Raw genomic sequence first — 19,596 nt, 5'->3', positions numbered from 1 at the left:
GCAACCCTTCATCTTTTGAAGCTGTGCGCAGACGCGGACTCCTCAACAGAATTTCGAGTTCTGGTATGCATGATCAAGTCTACCTAGCTACTTGAATATTACTAGTGCATGTTTCCCTTTTCTTTTGCTTCATCTTCTCATAACATATACCTAGCTTGTATTTTTAAAAGGAAAAAAAAAATTAATCATTTTATTTTGACAAATAAATACTTTGACATGTCATTTAAATTTTTTTAAATGATTTGATATCATGTATAATATTAAATACAATAAAATAAAATCATGACAAAGTGAAATGTGTAGTTGCAAATTTTGTTTGTGCAATGTATCAACAACTACTGACTTTTAGTCTTCAGAAGTCAAAATGAATTGTAGTGACAATATTGAATCAGCTTTGGAGCTTGCCAAGTTCTTAGTGAAAAAAGATACCTCATGGGAGCAGACTAGTTCTGCAATTGACCTGAGTAAGACGAAGCCACACAAATACGGTCCTAGTAGTTCTGATGATTTTCCGTCTACTGAGAAAGAAGGTAGTGGAGAAGAGCTGTCCTCTTCTAATTCTCTTAAACAGGTGAAAATGGAAGGAAGTATGCCATTGTTTCTAGCAACAAAGTCAGGCATGCGTAGAAATCGTCAAAGAAATACTGAAAATATACCCTCAGGCAGTGGAGCACATAGATAACGAAGAGCGGACTATATTGCATGTGGCTATCAAGTACCGCCAGTTGGAGGTTTTCGAACTTGTGTCGAACATGGAAGTAGTAATGAGGTGGATGATACGAAGGATTGACAACAAAGGGAACACTATTCTGCATATGGTTGGAATAAAAAGAGAGGATTATGTACCTGAGAAGTTACGTGGCCCTGCATTTGAATTGCAAGACGAGCTGATTTGGTTTGAGGTGCTTGCACTTTATTTTTTTAGCAACTCCATTTGCATCTGTTAACTAGCATATATTACGATAATGTTCCTCCTAAAAAGCATATTTTTTCTTCATTCATAAAACCAAAAACAGCTTTTCACTCAAAGCTTTTCTACAATATAAAACACAAAATTGATGAAAATATACTCAAATTTTTTTTTTTTTTTGGTAGCATGCCATATTTTTAACATTTTTCAAGTTGTTCAATTACAAAGAGGAACTTAAATTCACATAATTTTAGAATCTACAATCCTTATCCTCTTTGGGAAAATTATTAACATGGTTGTTATTAGGGATGGATTTAGGAGGGGACTGGGAGTGGCCCTGGTCACCCCCAAATTACAAGAAAAAAAAATTAAGGTAAAAGAAAATAAATAATTTAAGGTATTTTTTGCTAATTGGTCCCTCCCAAAAAAAAAATTGGCCCTTGTTTTCTCCCCAAATTAAAAGTTGGCTCCGTCCATGGTTGTTATGTATGTACTTTCGTGTGCAGCGCGTGAAGGCAGTCACAAAAGCCCATTTTATTGATCATCGGAACAATGAGAAGCAGACTGCTGAAGGCTTATTTGCAAATACCTACAAAGATCTCCGAAATGAAGCCAAAGTGTTAGTTCTTATGTTGGCTTAATTCAGTTCCAAAATGCAGAAGCTACTGTTCACGGACTCAAACACTGATATAGAATGCTCAGAATCCAATCTTGACCGTTCATAATGTAGATTCATGTGTTATGAACGTCCCTGCAAAATTTCAGCTCAATCGGACCACAAACGCCCATCGATCGGAGCTGTTGATCAAGACTGGACAGGCCGGGTCCGGACCGCAATTCCCCAGGTCCGGACCGCAATTCCAGAAACTAAAATTTTGCTCCGCAAAGCCGTGTCCGGACAGCCCATTAACATGTCCGGACCCCCCCGTAAGTTTCAGGCCCAAAAACATGATTTTAAGTGGGTTAGGTATAGGGTTTTGTCGGGGATATATATATATCATTATAGAAGAGAGAGGTACGAATTTTCGCCCCCAGAGAGTTCGTCGGAGGCTATGCTAAGAGAGATAATATGTGGTGAGCGTTAAATTAAATCTCTTAGAGTTTTAGTTATTCCTTTGATAAATCTACGGTTAGAAGTCTATCGGAAGGGTCCGGTAAATGAGAATCACGTTGAAGAAGATTGTGAGCAAGGAGACGAGTTGTAGGCTTGTCGATCTTACAGAGCCAAGGTTTTGCAAAGGGTTGTAAGTGTTCCTAGTGTCTGTAATCTCTGGATAATCTTTTGATAGTGATTTCCTGGGTTTGGCTGCCCCTGAGAGGTTTTACTTTTAGATCGATTTCTAAAAGGTTTCCTCTTCGTAACCAAAATATCTGTGTCTGCCTCTTTATTGCTTTATATATTTTGGGTGATTGAATTGTTTATTGCTTCATAATATTAATTCCGCATAAATTGTGATAAACAAGTTTTTGGAGTCGACATAGCGTTTTTTCACAAAGAATGGCTCAAGAAGACAGCAGAGGGATGCTCCATCGTGGCAATTCTGATTGCAACAGTTGCCTTTGCCGCAGCCTACACAATACCAGGAGGTCCAAATCAATGTACTGGGGTCCCTGTCCTTCTCTATCAACCTTTCTTTTTGGTTTTCACAGCGGCTGATGTGCTCTCCCTTGCAAGCGCTTTGACTTCAGTGGTTATATTTCTTTCAATCCTCACATCCCCATATCGTTTGAATGATTTTAGGCATTCGCTTCCTAATAAGCTGATGCTTGGAGTCACATTTCTGTTTCTCTCTGTGTCGATGATGATGATAGCATTTGCTGCAACAATCGTTCTCATGATACATAGTAAACAAAGCTGGACGAAAGTTGTACTATATTCCCTTTCTTTCCTTCCTGTCGGTATCTTCGCAATATCATATCTCCCCCTCTATGTCTCTCTGACAAAAGCTTACAAGTACTTGCTCAAGAAGATAACTCAGGCAATTCCTTGGAGTAAATGGTTTCCAGGCTTGTCCAATTCCTGCAATTATCCTCGACTTCAGTTACCCGGTTCCACCAAGCACAAACCAGAGAGAGAAGATTTGTATTCCATGGCTGCACCACAGACCTCACATTTATCCGTTTGAACTGTTTGTGCTGAATTAGTGGAGACTACTGCCACCATGTACGTTATATAATCTAGCATGTCAAAAGAGAGTGCGATATGTTGATGAGTCCTACCATGCATGTATGGGTTTAAAATTATATCTTGTAGTGTGCTCGAAATTCTTCTGAATTAGCAATAAAAATTCTTAGCCAAACCACTTTAATTATTGATCCTTGAAATTCTACACAAGTATCATAAATTTTAAGCCTTGTTTAGTACAATGGAATGTGTTGGGCTTATCCTATTTATAATCGTAAGGGAAAACCTTACCATTTGAGCTAGCTTTTGGGGTGGAAAGAAGCCAAGACCAGCCACCCAACAGATCAATGTGTATTTCATTAGAAAAATAATCACTTAAATTAATCATCATTTTTGTAGTTGTTGATATGATAATTAAAAAAAACGATGGGCAAAACTATTACATAATATGTAGTACATAGCATCTACTCAAACAATATAACTCACTCTAATACGCTATTTTAATATTTTTTGACGTTCTGGTGGTATTTTGCACCAAGAATCATGATAGAGATTAGCGTGATTACGAAATCCTAAAATGGATCATGAAATGGAGATGCATTCTATTCCCTTATTTACCACTGGCCTCCGCACAAGAGAAATCGAATGAAAGAGAATAGACTATGAGTCATTTAATTTTTATGGTTAATTAAGCAAAGTAGAGACCATTTAACTTTTTTGCTAAATGTGAATAGACTAATTAAGCCAAGTCACTATCACCTGGGAAATTTGAACAGGAGAATATCCAATTAGTTATAGTGGAAAAATATTTTTGTCTTTCTACTTTTTGAGGAGACAAAAATACCCCTCCATTATAACTAAATAGATATTCTCCCATTAATTAATACGCCTTAATAAATCTTCTATGACAAAATTACGAGTCATGTTATCAGGCTGCCAAGAGTCAGACAAGTGTTTGCCAAAGTCTGATGTGGCTTTATTTAAAAAAAAAAAAAAAAAAAAATTGTAGAAAAATCTCTCTCATCCTAGTCCTGCTAGATTTTTTTTTTTTTAATTAAATTTTTATAAGTTAATATTTAATTTCTAATGCCTCAAAAATTTTTTTTTGATTTAAAACTAAAACTTATGGGTAGAAGGTTAATCCTTTAGGTATGGTATCACTTTAAATGGATTTTATCATCCTAAATTTAGTGTTAATACCTCAAATTTGAATTTTCCTTTAATATCTCTCTTCTTCAATTAAAAAAAAAAAAAAAAAAAAAGGTCATGTCTGACGCATGAGACAGCCGAAAATCTCAACTCCAAAATTACATCCTAAAATAAAGTTAATTACCAGAGGGAGACAATTGCTAATTAACTTTATTTTAGGATGTAATTGATAGATCCCGCATTCGATCTTTTAAGGGTATACAAGGGAGGATTTGGTAGACCTGGCAAAACATGACGACCCGCCAACCCGATATGAACACGACACAAAGTTACCGGATTTGGGTTTACCTTAAACGGATTGGGGTCATAAATGGGTCAACCCGTTTATGACTCATTTATTTTTGTTTATGGTTGGTCAACCCGCGGGTGACCCGCCAACCCGTTAAAAAAAAAAACCTAAACCTAAGTTAAGTTCACTTCAGTCTTCAACCTTCCTTTGAGCGCCACACAACACACAGCACCTAAAGCAGACTTTCTTCTCCTTCTAGGCTTCTCCCTCTAAGACTTCTCCTTCTCCCTAGCCTCTAGCTTCTCTTGAGTGCTGTAGCCGGCGATTTTGTGACTCATGGTCACGGGCCACGGGCATTGACGCTCCGGTATATCTCTGTCTTGCTCTGATTTTGGTTTTGGGTCGATTATTTTGTATGTATCAGCACAGGCACATATGATGAACACAAATGCATCATTTCACCAAATCGATAATTTTTTTTGGGTCAATTATTGTTGGGTTTCTCCTTTATTTTTTTATTTTTTACTTACTGTTTGGTAAAGCCTTAAACGCGTGAACATGCTAAATTGCTAATTGATTCAAGCAACTCTGTTTTAGTTTAACAATTTTTTTTTTTTTAATTTTTCAGATTTAGACTCGAAGCCTCTGTAATGGAAGTTCACCAATCCTACACTTTCTCCTGCTTAGCTTCAAGGTTAGTGATTAAAATTTTGAGTGTGTGTTTGATCATATAGAACTTGATGTGGGTAAATGTGTAAGTGATTTGTATTAGTCTGTGGAGTAATCAGAAGCATGAATGTGGATTGGTTAATTAGGATTCAATATTTTGACTGTGCTTGGTTGCTTATTTTCTGTGTTCATTCAAATTCATGGGTTCAACTTATTTTCTAGTGTACTATGATTAGATTACTTGAATTTATCTACAAACAAGTTATTAACGATTATTTGTGTAGATGAGTGGGAACACACTCAAATGCGGCACTAGTTCGCACTAGAGATTGGTTATATGGAGAGTAAGGTAATATTAATTATTTGCATATTTAATTTCTTCATTTACTTATTATTTTTTTTGAATAAACTACAATGACATTAATTCCTCTTAATCTTTTGATATAGAACACACTCAAATGAAGTTGGATTGCGAAGAAGATGATGTTTTGACAACGTATATCAATCCCTCTGACATTCCAAGTTCTTCTGGACACAATATATTAATATTCCTTGAAATGAGCATATTTGTAGAGCCTCATTATGTTTTGTATATGGGTTGTAATGATGAAATATTGTTTTAGTTTTGTTTCTTACTTTGATTTTGCTATCTCTTTCTTAATATGGTTTTATGTTAGCTTAATTGGTAAGTGATTGTGTTATCAGTTATGGGTATAATTGATATTGATTAATCTGAGTGATATTATTGAATGTCAATAAAATTAAACATACACTACTTTTCGGGTCAAATCGTGTTAAACGGGTAAATGAGCTAAACGGGTTGTGTCAACCGGTTATTTTTAGTGGGTCGTGTCAGGTTGATCCGACTCGACATGAGCCGCTAAAAAATAACGGGTTAAACGGCTTGATATGGTAATTCGCTAATTTAATCGTGTCATGTTTGGGTTTGGGGTTTCCACTTGTTTATTAAACGGGTCGTGTACATGTTGAGGCTAAACGGGTGGTGGGTCATAATGGGTCGACACTGTAACCCGTTTTGTGAGGTCTAGGATTTAGGAGCACCTCAATGGGTGGAAGGAAAACTTTCTGTCTCAAGCGGGTAAGGAGGTCCTTCTTAAGGCAGTTGTTCAAGCTATTCCTACTTACACAATGAGTGTCTTCAAACTCCCAAAAACTTTGTGCAAGTGGATCAATTCCATGATGTCACTGTTTTGGTGAGGGCATAAGGAGCGTACTCGGATATCTTTGATGAGTTAGGAAAAGTTAGGGAAGGCCAAAGATAAGGGTGGATTGGGCTTTAGAGACATTGAAATTTTTAATCAAGCCCTCCTAGCAAAACAAGGGTGGAGGCTTATTCAAAACCCGCACTTTTTGGTGGCTAAATTTTTTCAAGAGAAGTATTATCCTAGGGGTCTTTCTTGAGTTCCTCTTTGCGTAACAAACCCTCTTGTGCATGGTGGCGCATATGGTAAACTAAAAAATGTTGGAAATTGCCTTGAATTAATCAAGCCGTGAATCCCACATGGGTCAAATGGTTGGTGGAGTTCACCAATCAAGCCGTCAAAGCAATAGTGAAAGGTTGTTGCACCAACCAAGCCGTCGGAGGAATAGTGCATGGTTGTTGCACCAACCATTCTCACCAACCCTTCTACACCTATATAAGGAGCATCAAGCTTCAATGCTTCAAGTGTGCTAAGACAAGAAAAGTATAGAGAAAGAAAAAGAAGGAAAGGTTGAGAGAAAAAGGTATAGAGAGATAAGTCTAGTGTTAGGCATATAAGAATTGCAGATCACAACATAGAAGAGTTGTGTGCAATCTCTCTCTGAAATATCTCTTGTAAAGTCTCCCCGTTATTTTCTTCCAAAGTAGTGAAATCTCTGCAACTTGGTGGATGTAGGCAGTATTGGCCGAACCACATATAAATTTCTTGTCTTGTGTATGTTTGTGCGTGTTTATAGTACTAATAAAAAATACACGTGTATGTTCTGTCTAAGAAAGATTGGATTTTAAGTGAGACCGGTGTGACTCCTCCAATCTTACCTAGGAACGTACCGAACTGTATCTTTGGTAAAAATACTATTTACCGTACTTGTGTGTTGTTGTCTTCTTAACAGATTGGATCCCAAGATCCTGAAGAGGAATTAGTGGCGCCTAATTTCCTAACAAAAAACTACTCCAAGAGGGTATGATTTGGCGAGTGGGGGATGGGCGCTCCATAACGATCTGGGAAGACCGATGGGTAATGGCTCCAAGTATCTACAAAATCCAAAACAGCTACATTCAGGAACTCTTTTCTGCAGAGGAGGCTGAACAAATCTGTTGAATGGTGATCAGTCCTAAGCGAAGAGGAGACCAGATGGTATGGGTTGGAACTACTAATGGAGTCTATTCAGTTCGTAGTGGGTACCACCTTGCATCATCCATGTTGGAAAGGGAAGCAGGAACCTGTTCTAATAACAGCTACATCAAAGTTTTGGAGGGAGGTTTGGAATGTACGAGGTCCTAGTGTGGTGCTCATGTTCTTGTGGAATGCCTGTCACAACATTCTGCCAACTGGAGAGAATCTATACAGGAGGGGTATTTTGAAGGATCCACTTTGTCTCATTTGTTGGTTGGAGACGGAATCGTTGGGCCACACCTTGTGGAGTTGTGCTTCCGCACAAGATGTCTGGCTTGAATGCAGTAAGAGTGCAGAGGAGAATTTTATGGAAATCTTTGAGAAGTTCACTCACAAATTGGACTCAGATGAACTGCAAATTTTTTCCGCCACCGTAAGACAAATTTGGCATTGCCGTAACATTGTGGTCCATGGGGGAGTTTTGACGTCTCTGGCGGCAGTTGTACGCGCAGCATGAGAGCAGGTCCAGGCGCACAACCAAGATTTGTTGGATTGGCAAGTAGGAGTTACGTCAAGGGTGAGACCCATAGACAACACTTCGCAAAAACCTCCCAAAGGTTATGTTAAAATAAATTGGGATGCAGCTGTTGATACACCTGGGAAAAGGATGGGAATGAGGATTATAGCCAAGGACCATGAAGGGAAGACTCTAGCAACTCTAAGTTCAACACAGAGATATATCATGGACCCAGCCACAACGGAGGTGATATGATGCAGATCAAGAAGGTTTCTGGACTTGGTGTCCAGACAGGCTTCCCCTGTGTTCGGACACGGCTGCGATCTTGGAGTTACTGGAGTTAGTGTCTGAATAGGTCCTTTGGGGTATCCGGACAAGAGGTCTATAAATACATGCTTATAGCCTCTAGAAATGCAGTTTTGGATTATTATTGAGTTTGTTTAATAAGAATTACTCATAATTGAGTTTTTTCTTTGTTTTCCTTCAAAACCTAGATAGCATCTAGCTTTTCAAAAAGATTTTTTAGATCTTTGATAGACTCAAGATCTATAAATACATATCCGCTGCTTAATGTTGTTATTCGTTGCAGTCCACTAAGTCACGTGGCATCACAATAGTTACCTAGAAGGTGGTGAAACTCGGGCACCGGTTGGGGTGGAGGCACGTGATCCTGGAGGGAGATGCACTAGCTGTAGTCAACATGCTCAACAACGAAGATAAATGGATGGGTGGCTATGGGGCAATGGTGCACGAGACGTAAATCCTGCTGTCTAGATTGTTGGAATGGAGGATGCTTCATATAAAAAGGAATTGAAGGGGAATTCAGTGGCCCACTGTTTAGCTAAGTTGGCATTTACACTATGCCAAGAACATATTTGGCATGAGAATTTCCCGTCCTGTATTAACGAGCTTGTACTTGCTAGGCAAGTTTCTCATTGATGAAATGAAATATGATTTTTTTCTCAAAAAAATTAGCAACTGTCACCCATATTTAAAAGTCGGATTAGATCATCTCCATTTTAAACTATTTTATGGTCCAAATTAAATTTTATATATCAAATAATGTTTATATTATCAAATCATTTAAAACAAATCCTATATATATTCTTGACAGTCATGGAATAAAGTGATAGCGCTATAAATATTCCCTACAAAAGTAGCATCTCAATTACCCTTTATTTTATGCTTCTATTAATGGGGTTCGAATTTATGAGTTAGTTATGGTAGGTGCATATATATTATTCCCATTCCTTGTGAATTTCAGATCGACGTCAATAATTTGAGGCATCAGTACCACTGTTATAACAGGGCTCACAACATCATGCATGTGAGACACGAGATTCACAAGAGTCTTCCCTTACAAAAGTCCTAGAATAAAGGCTCCAACCATGCATGCATTTTCAGCACCTAATTTATTCTTTATTTTATGGCTGCCTTTACTAATTTAATAACGAAATAAAGTAGATCTCCTTTCCACTCTCTATTGACAGATCGATACCAGTCTATAAAACACACCATTGTCACACGCTCACAATGACGGTGTGAGACAAAACTTAACTCATCCACGCAGCTTTGAGAGAGAGAGAGAGAGAGAGAGAGAGAGAGAGATGAGGAGCGAGGAAGAGGCGGCAAGTCTTTTGAAGGAGTTATCAGGGCTGAAGGAGCCTTATCATGCGGCCATGGAGGGAGACTGGAAGGGCATGGAGAGCTTCTACAACAAATATCCCCACCGCCTTCTTGATCCTCTGACGATCGAAATGGACACTCCATTTCATATTGCAGCATATAGTGAAAGAACGGAGCAGCTCCGACATTTTATTGGTCTCCTAAAGGAACCCTCCAAAATATTCGCAGCCTTGTCTAAGCAGAACAGTCACGGTAACAATACTTTTCACGAGGTCGCCACAACCGGCAACATTGAAGCAGCAGACCACTTGATTAGTAAACTTCAGGAGACCGAACTCAAAACTCTACTCGAGGCCCGGAACCAACTAGGGGAAACCCCAGTGTATAGGGCTGGCGCCCTTGGCCAGTCATTTTTGCTCAAATATTTTGCTAAAAGAGTTGGCAATCTAAGTGATCACTTCCACAGAAATGACACCATGTCCGTTCTCCATATTGCTGTCATCGGCCAACACTTCAGTTCAGTATCTCTCTCTCTCTCGTCCACATGTACACATGAAAAAGAAAAGTTCTGATACATAAATTAATTGCAAGCTTAACGGTTAATTTCTATCTTTCAATACAGTAACCGGCGCTTGGTTACTAGGAAAGGACAACGGACTTGGAGCAAGAAAGGGAATCAATGACATGACATGTCTTGACCTGCTAGCTAAAATGCGATCTGCTTTCAAGAGTTCATCCCGCTTGGGCCAAATGAAGACTCTCTTCTATGATTGTATTGCATTAACTACGATTTACTGTTATATATGTTATGTGCTTTCTCTCAACAGCATTATTTTTGTGTGTCTCCATTTACTTTGACTCTAAAACGCATTTTTATTATAGGCCTTCCTTCCCATTATCATGAGGATTATGAAGAGGAAGCCCAAACAATATTAAGTAGAATGGAAGATTTGGAGAGCGGCCAAGGCACCCGTACCCTCCTCCAATTTAATGAACATACATCTGGTAATTGTATTCAAGGGATTCCATCTTGATGATATCCACTCATACCTGTAAACTTCTTCTGAGATTTTGTTTTGGGTTAGATTCAAATACAACTTCATTACGGTTTCATAATTCTTTCATTAATTGCTCTCTACCTGTCCTAAATTGCCACTTGTTACAAAAAATTTAAATTTATAGAAATAAATAAATTTTAATCAAGGCATGATAAATGCACAACTTTGGCTCAGCTTTTCTTTTTTTTAAAAAAATAAAAATAAAAATAAAAAATAAAAAAAACAAAACAAAATAAAAAATAAATTTTTTTTTGAAGCAATATCATCAATGTGGTCCTTTTTTATTTGGTTTTTTTTTTTTATTAAAAAAAATAGTATTTTTCTTCATAAAAATAGTCATTAAAAAAAAAATTGTCATTATTATGAAGAAAAATATCATTTTTTTATATAATAAAATACCAAATAAAAAAGGACCACATAGGATATTATTGCTTAAGATTTTTTTTTTTTTTTTTTTAAATGACCACATAAGGGAAAAGTTGTGTTAAAGTTGTGCATTTATCATTTTTCATTTTAATCTATATGTTTATGTTGCCACCACCACTCAACTAGTACTAGTGTGCGCATAAATTCCTTCTTAATATATGAGGCCCAACAAATAAAATATTTAATAGAAATTGAGGGTAAATTGATAGAAACAATGTTCAAACTCAAACTTTTGACTACGATATTATATTAAATCATCACTTGTCCCCGTAGCTTGAGTTTATAGGAAGATTTGAATTTAATCGATCATTTAATCTATAATTTTGCACTTCGATCTTCTTTCTCACGTGTAGACTCAAAATATGGGTCTTGGATTTTTTATTTTTTATATATTCATTTAGTTTTGTCTGCCCTTTTTAGCTTTCTAATTGTAGACGCTTGAGCAAACTTGTGGAATGGATTGCTATTCCCTGTGCTTCAGTTTTTCTTTGTTTATTTACCTTGATTTATTAATTATAGCCAGCCCTCAACTTACGCTGATTATATTATTCGTATGTATACTATTAGAAATATGTTCCTAACCATGTCATTTACACAAAAATGCAGCAATTTCAAGAATAAACTGCGCTATATGGAGTGGCCTAGCTAAAGGTGCGATCTCTTCAGTTTATCGATCTGTTTTTTATCACATCAACAAGAGGAGGCAAAATTGAATAATATAGAACGATAATTAACAAGAGGAAAAAAAAAAAAAAAAAAAAAAAGAGAGAGAGAGAGAGAGAGGGAACAATGCTTAACAAAAATTTTATTATCAAAAAGTGAATAATGATTTCCAATATTGTCCTAACTCTTCTTTCACAATATATATTACTTCAAACATTAATTCTACTACAACTTTCAAAAGAAAGTTCAATATACTAGATAGATAGTCTAAATATTAATACGTCCCCAAGACATAAAAGGTCATTGTATTAGATAGTGCAAAATTTCAAATACATTCCTAAGGCACAACATTTTTTTTTTTTTTTTTTGTTCTAATTCTAAGGCACAACTTACTAAGAGCATCTCCAAAAGAGTAGTCAAATGGCTCAAAATAGTCAAATTTGACTATTTTGAACTATTTTTGGTCTCCAACAGATTAGGCATAGTAGCATTTTTTCTTCCAACATGAACAAAGCCTATCCATTGTTCACACACTAGAGAATAAAAAATTGAGGAAAAATTAATGGGTTATTTGTTTATTAATATTCCTCTTGCTTTCATCGTTGTTTTATGTTGCTTTGTTTTTATGATACTTATTGTGTTGATCAGACTGATGGCTTTGTATTTGTTAGTTTAATGAGGTTGTTTGTCTATATGATCCTCCATTGATCACACTTTTTTTTTTTAATGCGTGAAAATAACTTCATGATTTCAATGCAATTGAATACTTGAAAATTGAAATTGATTCAATATTTTTCAATATAATATTTGGCAAGAATAATTTAATGACTTCAATGTCAACGTATACTGAAAAAAAAAAAAAGAATATAACATTTAAATGCAAGGATATAATATCAATTTAATGATTTTAATTAAGTGTTGGCAAGGATATAATAAAAAAAAGAATGGGAAATAATATTTAAATACAAGTAGTGAAAGAAATAGATAATCTGTTGAAGAAAATAGAAAAAAAAAAATAGTAGCTAAAGTAGATAATTATACTTTTTCAGTAGCTATTCTGACTATTATTGCTGTAGATGCTCTAAGATACAATACAAAATATTTATTAAGATTTTACTTGGGATTACGTTTTTATAGTACATAAAAAGTTGGGCAAAAAAAATGGATTTCTATAGTAAAAAACTCAAAAAGTATTTCTTTGAATTTTTGGCTCTAAATAATGCCAGCACATACTTTTTGAAAAAGCTTGAAAATAGATCCTTTTTTTTTTTTTTTTTCTTTCTAAAAGGCGATTTCTAAATGTGAAAACTTTATTTTCCAACACAATTATATGCAAGCTCTAAGCAAACATGATTACAAGAAAATTCTTTGTCTTCTATTCCAAGCTAGCCAAAGAAAGTTATTTTTAGTCTTCAATTTTATCCATCTAAAATGACATGGCCATCTTGGGTGGCCATGTCATGGGTGGTGATTCAATTATCCAAAAAAAATTTCAAAATAGTTAGATATATATGCATTAGGGCATTGATTCAAATTCCGCAATGAAAATCTTCATACCTCATTAGTGTAAACCACTTTAGTTTCAATTGATGCCCTAATAGGACCACCTTTTTGCTTAGAAAAAAAAAAAAAAGATTCACATGACATAGCTTAATTTAACATGGACAGAATGGCCGGTTATCGATAAAATTTGGCAGATGAAGAGAAGGCATATAGCAGCTCTAATACTCACCAAATCGCTAGTGAAAATGGATACTACATGGGCAAACAGTTTTGTAGTACCGGACAAGACGATTTCCTTGGGGAAAGCAGACTGTTTGGACGACGGTGTTAATAAAAGAGAAAAGGAATTACAATCCAAGACCATCGAAGGAGGAAAAGGAGGAGGAGGAGGTTCAAAGAAGGAATTACGACCCTGTGAAGGAAATCGGACAAGTAATTACATTCCATTGCTTATTGCAGCCAGTGAAGGAATAGTAGAAATAGTGAATGAGATACTTCAAGTGTATCCTCAGGCAATTGAGCACGTTACTAAGGATGAGGAAAACATATTGCATGTGGCCATTAAATACCGTCAAATGGAAATCTTTCGCCGTGTAAAGAAGATGAAAATAATAAGGGATTGTAGGTTGGTTTCAAGGATTGATAACAGAGGCTACACCATATTGCATCATGTCGCCGACACGGAGAAATATGACGGAGGAAACAAAGCTGGCCCTGCACTCCAATTGCAAGCGGAGTTGAAATGGCTTGAGGTACTTCAATTATTACTAAATTCATGATCATTTTCATCAATTTAAACTCTAAAACAATACTCATGCATATATACATCATACAATTAACCTATTCACTCATCATAAGATAGGTAGAATTGCCCTTTTACAATATTGTCTCCATGCATGCAGCGTGTGCGAAAGATAATGCCCTCTCATTACGTCATGCACCGCAACAATGACGGCAAGACTGCAGACGAGCTCTTCAAAGACACACACGCTGCTCTTCTCAAGAAGGCTCAAAAGTGGATAAAGGAGACCTCTCAGTCGTGCTCTGCAGTTGCTGTCTTGGTCGCCACTGTCGTTTTCGCAGCTGCCTACACCGTCCCAGGAGGCAACGACGAGATGGGTCGTCCAATTTTCCTTCACTCTCCCTTCTTCTTATTCTTCACCGTCATGGACGTTGTCTCCCTTGCAAGCTCCTTGACTTCCGTCGTAATGTTCCTATCCATTCTCACTTCTCCTTTTGAGCAAGAAAATTTCCTCAGATCTCTCCCTCGGAAGCTCATCGCGGGGTTCACCTTGCTCTTCTTCTCCGTAACAACAACCATGCTTTCGTTCACAGCAACTATTCTGCTCATCATTCGCCTTGAGAAGAAAACATGGACTACGACTCTGATTTACACTGCTGCATTCCTTCCCGTCTGTGTTTGCGCTTATGCAGTTCCCCTTGTACCTTGCATTCACCAGTTGTTTGCATTCCCTTATAAAGAAAATAATGAAGAAGGTTCCTCGTCTCTTCAAGAGAGCTGCAAGGAGAAGATCTATTCAGACTTAATACGAAAATTCTGCACAACCCACAAGTTAGCCACCAAGAGGCAATACTTCTTTTCCTGATGGCCAGACTTTATACATGATCACTTTCTGTATGACAATATGAGCTTTGCTAATTCATGATAAAACAATGAGAAACTATACATATGTATTTGACTTTTCAACTAATAAGAGGAGCCCAAAATCGTGCATGTGGGTCCAATCCATCGGCCCGTTCCATTAAATTCAAGAAAATCTTTTGGTTTAGGTGGTGCAAAAAGAAGTCTTTAATTACCGGATCAGTCCTCTCCATTTTAAGAGATGCATATTAGATATATATACAAAATAAAATTTAAACCGTAAAATAAATTATTTCCATTTTACTCTAAATGAAGAGCATTTTATTCTTTACTTATTGCCTCTAACAGTTTCTCAATACGAAGAAACTAAAAGACGAAATAGAGAGGAAAACAAAGGAAGCAAAATGGAGATGAATACTAGCAAACAAAATGTCTATGTGGACTTCTAATTGCTAAACATCGTTAAATTGTGTAAAATATATTATTTAATGGAAGAAAAATACTAGACGTACAACTCTTTTACAATTTGTTGACACATGTTAACATGTGATTGAAAAGTGTTAGAATTGTTAAGAATATTATGTTAGAGTTATTTATTTTCTTATGTATTCTAAGTTTACTAGGTTTACATTTTTTTAATCTATTAGGTTATTTGCTTATCACCCATAGGCTCTCTATAAATAGAGGCCTCTGTAGTCCTTCATATCGATCAATTAATATCAATACAATGTAGTCTCTTGTGTACTTCCGCTCTCCCTATTATTCTTCCGCTCTTCTATATCTCTCCATCATTCTAACATAGTATTAAAGCTATTTAATATAGTATCAGAGTCACTTTTCTATAGCCTTCAATAAACATCTTTTCTGACGTTTTCTTTTTGTCGAATTTTAGTCTCATCACCCTACATCAAGCGCCACCAAAATTTATGTTGCCCATAGTCTCAAAATCGTGCCAGCCTATAGATCCGGAGTTGTTGCAGGCCCTCCGATGTGCCGCCATGTGCCTCCGCCAGTTTTTTTTTTCTGCACCGCCATTGCCCTTGCTGGAGCTACACACTCCTTCGCCGACGACAGTTCAAACGCCGCCAAGTACAGATCCAAAAAGATTTGAAGTGTCCAAGCTTCCACTCGCTCACACGCGCCACCAGAAGGTTCTGTCGCCAACGACAGTTCAGACGCCGCCAAGTACAGATCCAAAGAGATCTGAAGCGTCCAGGCTTTCACGTGCTCACATGCACCACCAGAAGGTTATGTATGTAAGTAAACGCGCCTCTGCACGCGTCCCAAGAGTTCCTCGACACGCCGATAAGACTCGCCTAAGAATCTGTTCATTCCTTTATGCGCCTCCACAAACCTCCGATCACATCCGCGGTAGCGCCAATCGATAAAACAGGACCAGATAAGTCTAGATCCGTCGAGATCTCTGCCAAATACACTTCGACGCGCCCACAAGCGCCGCCATTAGGTCTGCCTTTCCGTCCACGCGCCACCGCAGTGCCTCCATGTGCCGCCATGTCAGGTGGATTAGCCCGGTTTCCGGACCGTTTCACATATTCTGCACCGATGGTCAAATCTCCTCCAAGCACACCGCCATTGGATGCACGACGTGCCGCCACGCTCTAGGCCGAATGTTCTGCGCGTGGGCCTCATGCGCCAAACTCCTTCCTGGCGCGTGAGATGCACTCACCTCACGCGGTAGCAAACACTAGCACGTGCAAGACACGCGCCAGACGCTCTCCATCTTTCCTTCTGCCATGTGTCCCTCAGAGTGCTCGCCACATCAGCCCTAGTCCTTTACCATGTGTCAGATGTCAGCACAACCCACGTCAGCCCTAGTCATCTTTCCATCTTTCCATTTGTTTTAAGGGCAAGATCTATTGACACTTGATGTGAGAGTTCTGCACAACCCACAAGTTAGCCAGCAAGAAGCAATAACTCTTTTCCCGATGGGCAGGCTTTATGATCACGTTCTGTATGACAATATGAACTTTGCTAATTCATAATAAAATAATGAAAAATTATATATGGCTTGACTTCTCATCAAACTTATTTTTTTTCAACAAATAAATTGTCTTCTTTCCGCTGTTCCCTTCGTATGTCGACTTCATGAGTGTCTGAAGTTCTCTCTGAGATTGATTAAGAACATTATTTCTTGGAATTTTATTTCTCGAAAGCTGCTACGATAATATATAGTACTGTCTTTACTACAAATTTACTTATAAATTGACGTCACAGCACATACTTTGTAAAATAATTAAACAAAAAGCTGTTTATTGGTCAATTAATTAATTAGTGATTGACTTATCATTCGTACTCCTAATTAGTTCTGCAATTATGAATTATTACATTAATTTGTAAAAAAAAAAAAAAAAGAATTGTAATAATTAGAATTATCACATCAATTTGTTAAAAAAAAAAAAAAAAGAAGAAGGAAGTGTAATAATTAAAAGCTGTAGTATGTACTCCAAACAATAATTTTCCTTATTTCTCATGCAATACACCCTCCATTTACAAGAACTATTGAGATTCCAATCCCATAGGGAAGTTTCTTGTAAATTTCAACTCAACTCTTTGATTTTTGGTAAGTTTTTAAGTATTAATTGAGTGATTCGACACTTAAAAAAAAATAAAAAAGGAAGGCTTACATGCATGATACAGCGCCAAAAAAGTATAAGGTTTACAGCCACAAACATGATATGTTGTAGTCACTCAAAAAATTGCTCAGAGTCAGAAGCCTCCACGGCAGCAACACTACAAATTCTCAGTCCTCGTCAATTCTGCGAAATCGAATTCAATCCTGCCAGCCTGGTGATCTGCCCCATCCCGAGTCATATCATTGGCTCGTATCACTGTCTCGAAAATTCGTATCAGAAGGACAGGTCGATCGTGCTTTCCAGGTAGAAGAATTCTTGGCCCATTTTCTGAAGCCCATGCTCCTGCAAGCCTATTCCAATGGCCCGTAAACATTTAATTTTGTAGGTTTATTTAGCAGTGTCCGTTTAACTTTTTCTTAAAAGCGTAATTTTTTTTTTTTTTTTTTCTAAGCAAATAAGGAGCGGGTACAACGATTAAAACACCAAATAAGGAGAGGGCACCCCAACAATACGCACAAATAGTAGGCATTAATGGGTCATAAATGACCCGGGCCACTCTAGAAGGGCCGCTAAAAGCAGTTTCAAAGGCAAAACCCGGAGCTACCCGAAGGTACCTCACGAGCAAGCAGTGAACAAGGCATCCTTTTTGGATGCCAATGGAAGGTAGGCACTGAAACCATTTGCCAAAGCGTAATTATTTGTACATGATGTTGAAAGACTAGGCCTTTTTTTTAAAAAAAAAAAAAAAAATCCCAAATAAAACTATATATATAATAATTTTGAAAAACATTCTAATTAATGTGGCTCACGAGGAGACAGTACTTTTACCACATAGCAGTGCTTGAGAGAGAAATTAAGAAGCTTATTCTGAATCCTAATTTAATAACACATACTGTGGAGACCCAAAAATAAGATTCGTAGCAGCCTTCCCTTACAAAAATCATAGAATAAAGGTTTGGATGATGCACTTTCAGCTCAAAAGTTAGAGCATCTAATTTAGTCTTTATCTTATACTTGTAGTATATTAGTTGATTAAGCAAAGTATATTAAAAAAATTAAACAAAAGTAGATGCGGCATTTCTACTCTCTCTATAAAATACAGCATTAATGTCACAATGACAGTGTGAGACACAACCAATCCACGCAACTGTGAGAGTGAGAGAGAGATCAGAGAGATGGGGAGGGACTTGGAGATTGTGAGACTGGAAGAGGGGGCCAGTCTATATTTTTTCCGACAAATTAAGTATATGCCAAACCCAATTACTTGAGAGGTAAAGAGTAATTTGGAAAATAATCTACACAATATAGATCCTGTTGGAAATTGCCTTGAATTAATTAAGCCATGAATCCCACATGTGTCAAATGGTTGGTGGAGTTTGGCAACCAAGCCGTCAAAAGAATAGTGAAAGGTTGTTGCACCAACCAAGCCGTCGAAGGAATAGTGAAAGGTTGTTGCACCAACCAAGCCGTCGAAGGAATAGTGCATGGTTGTTGCACCAACCATGGACTTTCATGTTTTCTCACCAACCCTTCTACACCTATATAAAGAGCATCAAGCTTTAATGTTTCAAAAAGCTAAGACAAGAAAAGTATAGAAAGAGAAAAAGAAGGAAAGGTTGAAAGAAAAAGGTATAGAGAGATAAGTTTAGTGTTAGGCATATAAGAATTGCAGATCACAACATAGAAGAGTTGTGTGCAATCTCTCTCTGAAATATCTCTTGTAAAGTCTCCCCGTTATTTTCTCCCAAAGTAGTGAAATCTCTGCAACTCGGTGGATGTAGGCAGTATTGGCCGAACCACGTATAAATTTTCTTGTCTTGTGTATGTTTGTGCGTGTTTATAGTACTAATCAAAAATACACATGTATGTTCTGTTTAGGAAAGATTGAATTTTAAGTGAGACCGGTGTGACTCCTCCAATCTTACCTGGGAACGTACCGAACTGTATCTTTGGTAAAATACTATTTATCATACTTGTGTGTTGTTGTCACAAATTGGATCCCAAGATCCTGAAGAGGAATTAGTGTCTAATTTCCCAACAGATCCCATGTTGTGCTTCACTCTTTGACGCTGCTTCTCCATCCGTAACAAACGAAGAGTCTTGTCTGTCTCTAAAAACAAAATAC

The 19,596-nt window shown here is 37.2% G+C and overlaps 1 protein-coding gene and 1 pseudogene across 1 annotated transcript; both read left to right on the top strand.

The window, feature by feature from the left end:
• Window positions 1-7,521: 7,521 nt before the first annotated feature.
• Window positions 7,522-7,998, top strand: LOC132170149 (uncharacterized). Its single transcript, XM_088515896.1, has one exon. The coding sequence runs from the start codon at window positions 7,522-7,524 to the stop codon at window positions 7,996-7,998; it is 477 nt and encodes a 158-aa protein (XP_088372022.1).
• Window positions 7,999-9,605: 1,607 nt separating this feature from the next.
• Window positions 9,606-14,822, top strand: LOC132170151 (uncharacterized; annotated as a pseudogene).
• The last annotated feature ends 4,774 nt before the right edge of the window (window positions 14,823-19,596 follow it).

The sequence above is a fragment of the Corylus avellana genome, chromosome 1 (assembly GCF_965113065.1).
Source record: "Corylus avellana chromosome 1, dhCorAvel1.hap1.2, whole genome shotgun sequence".
NCBI lineage: Eukaryota > Viridiplantae > Streptophyta > Magnoliopsida > Fagales > Betulaceae > Corylus > Corylus avellana.
Note: the sequence above shows the minus strand (reverse complement) of the source record. Positions and strands in the feature narration are given on the sequence as shown.

Bases quoted from the DNA above. Each gene is read 5' to 3' on its own strand.
- LOC132170149 (XM_088515896.1), top strand. From the start codon at position 7,522: ATGGAGTCTATTCAGTTCGTAGTGGGTACCACCTTGCATCATCCATGT.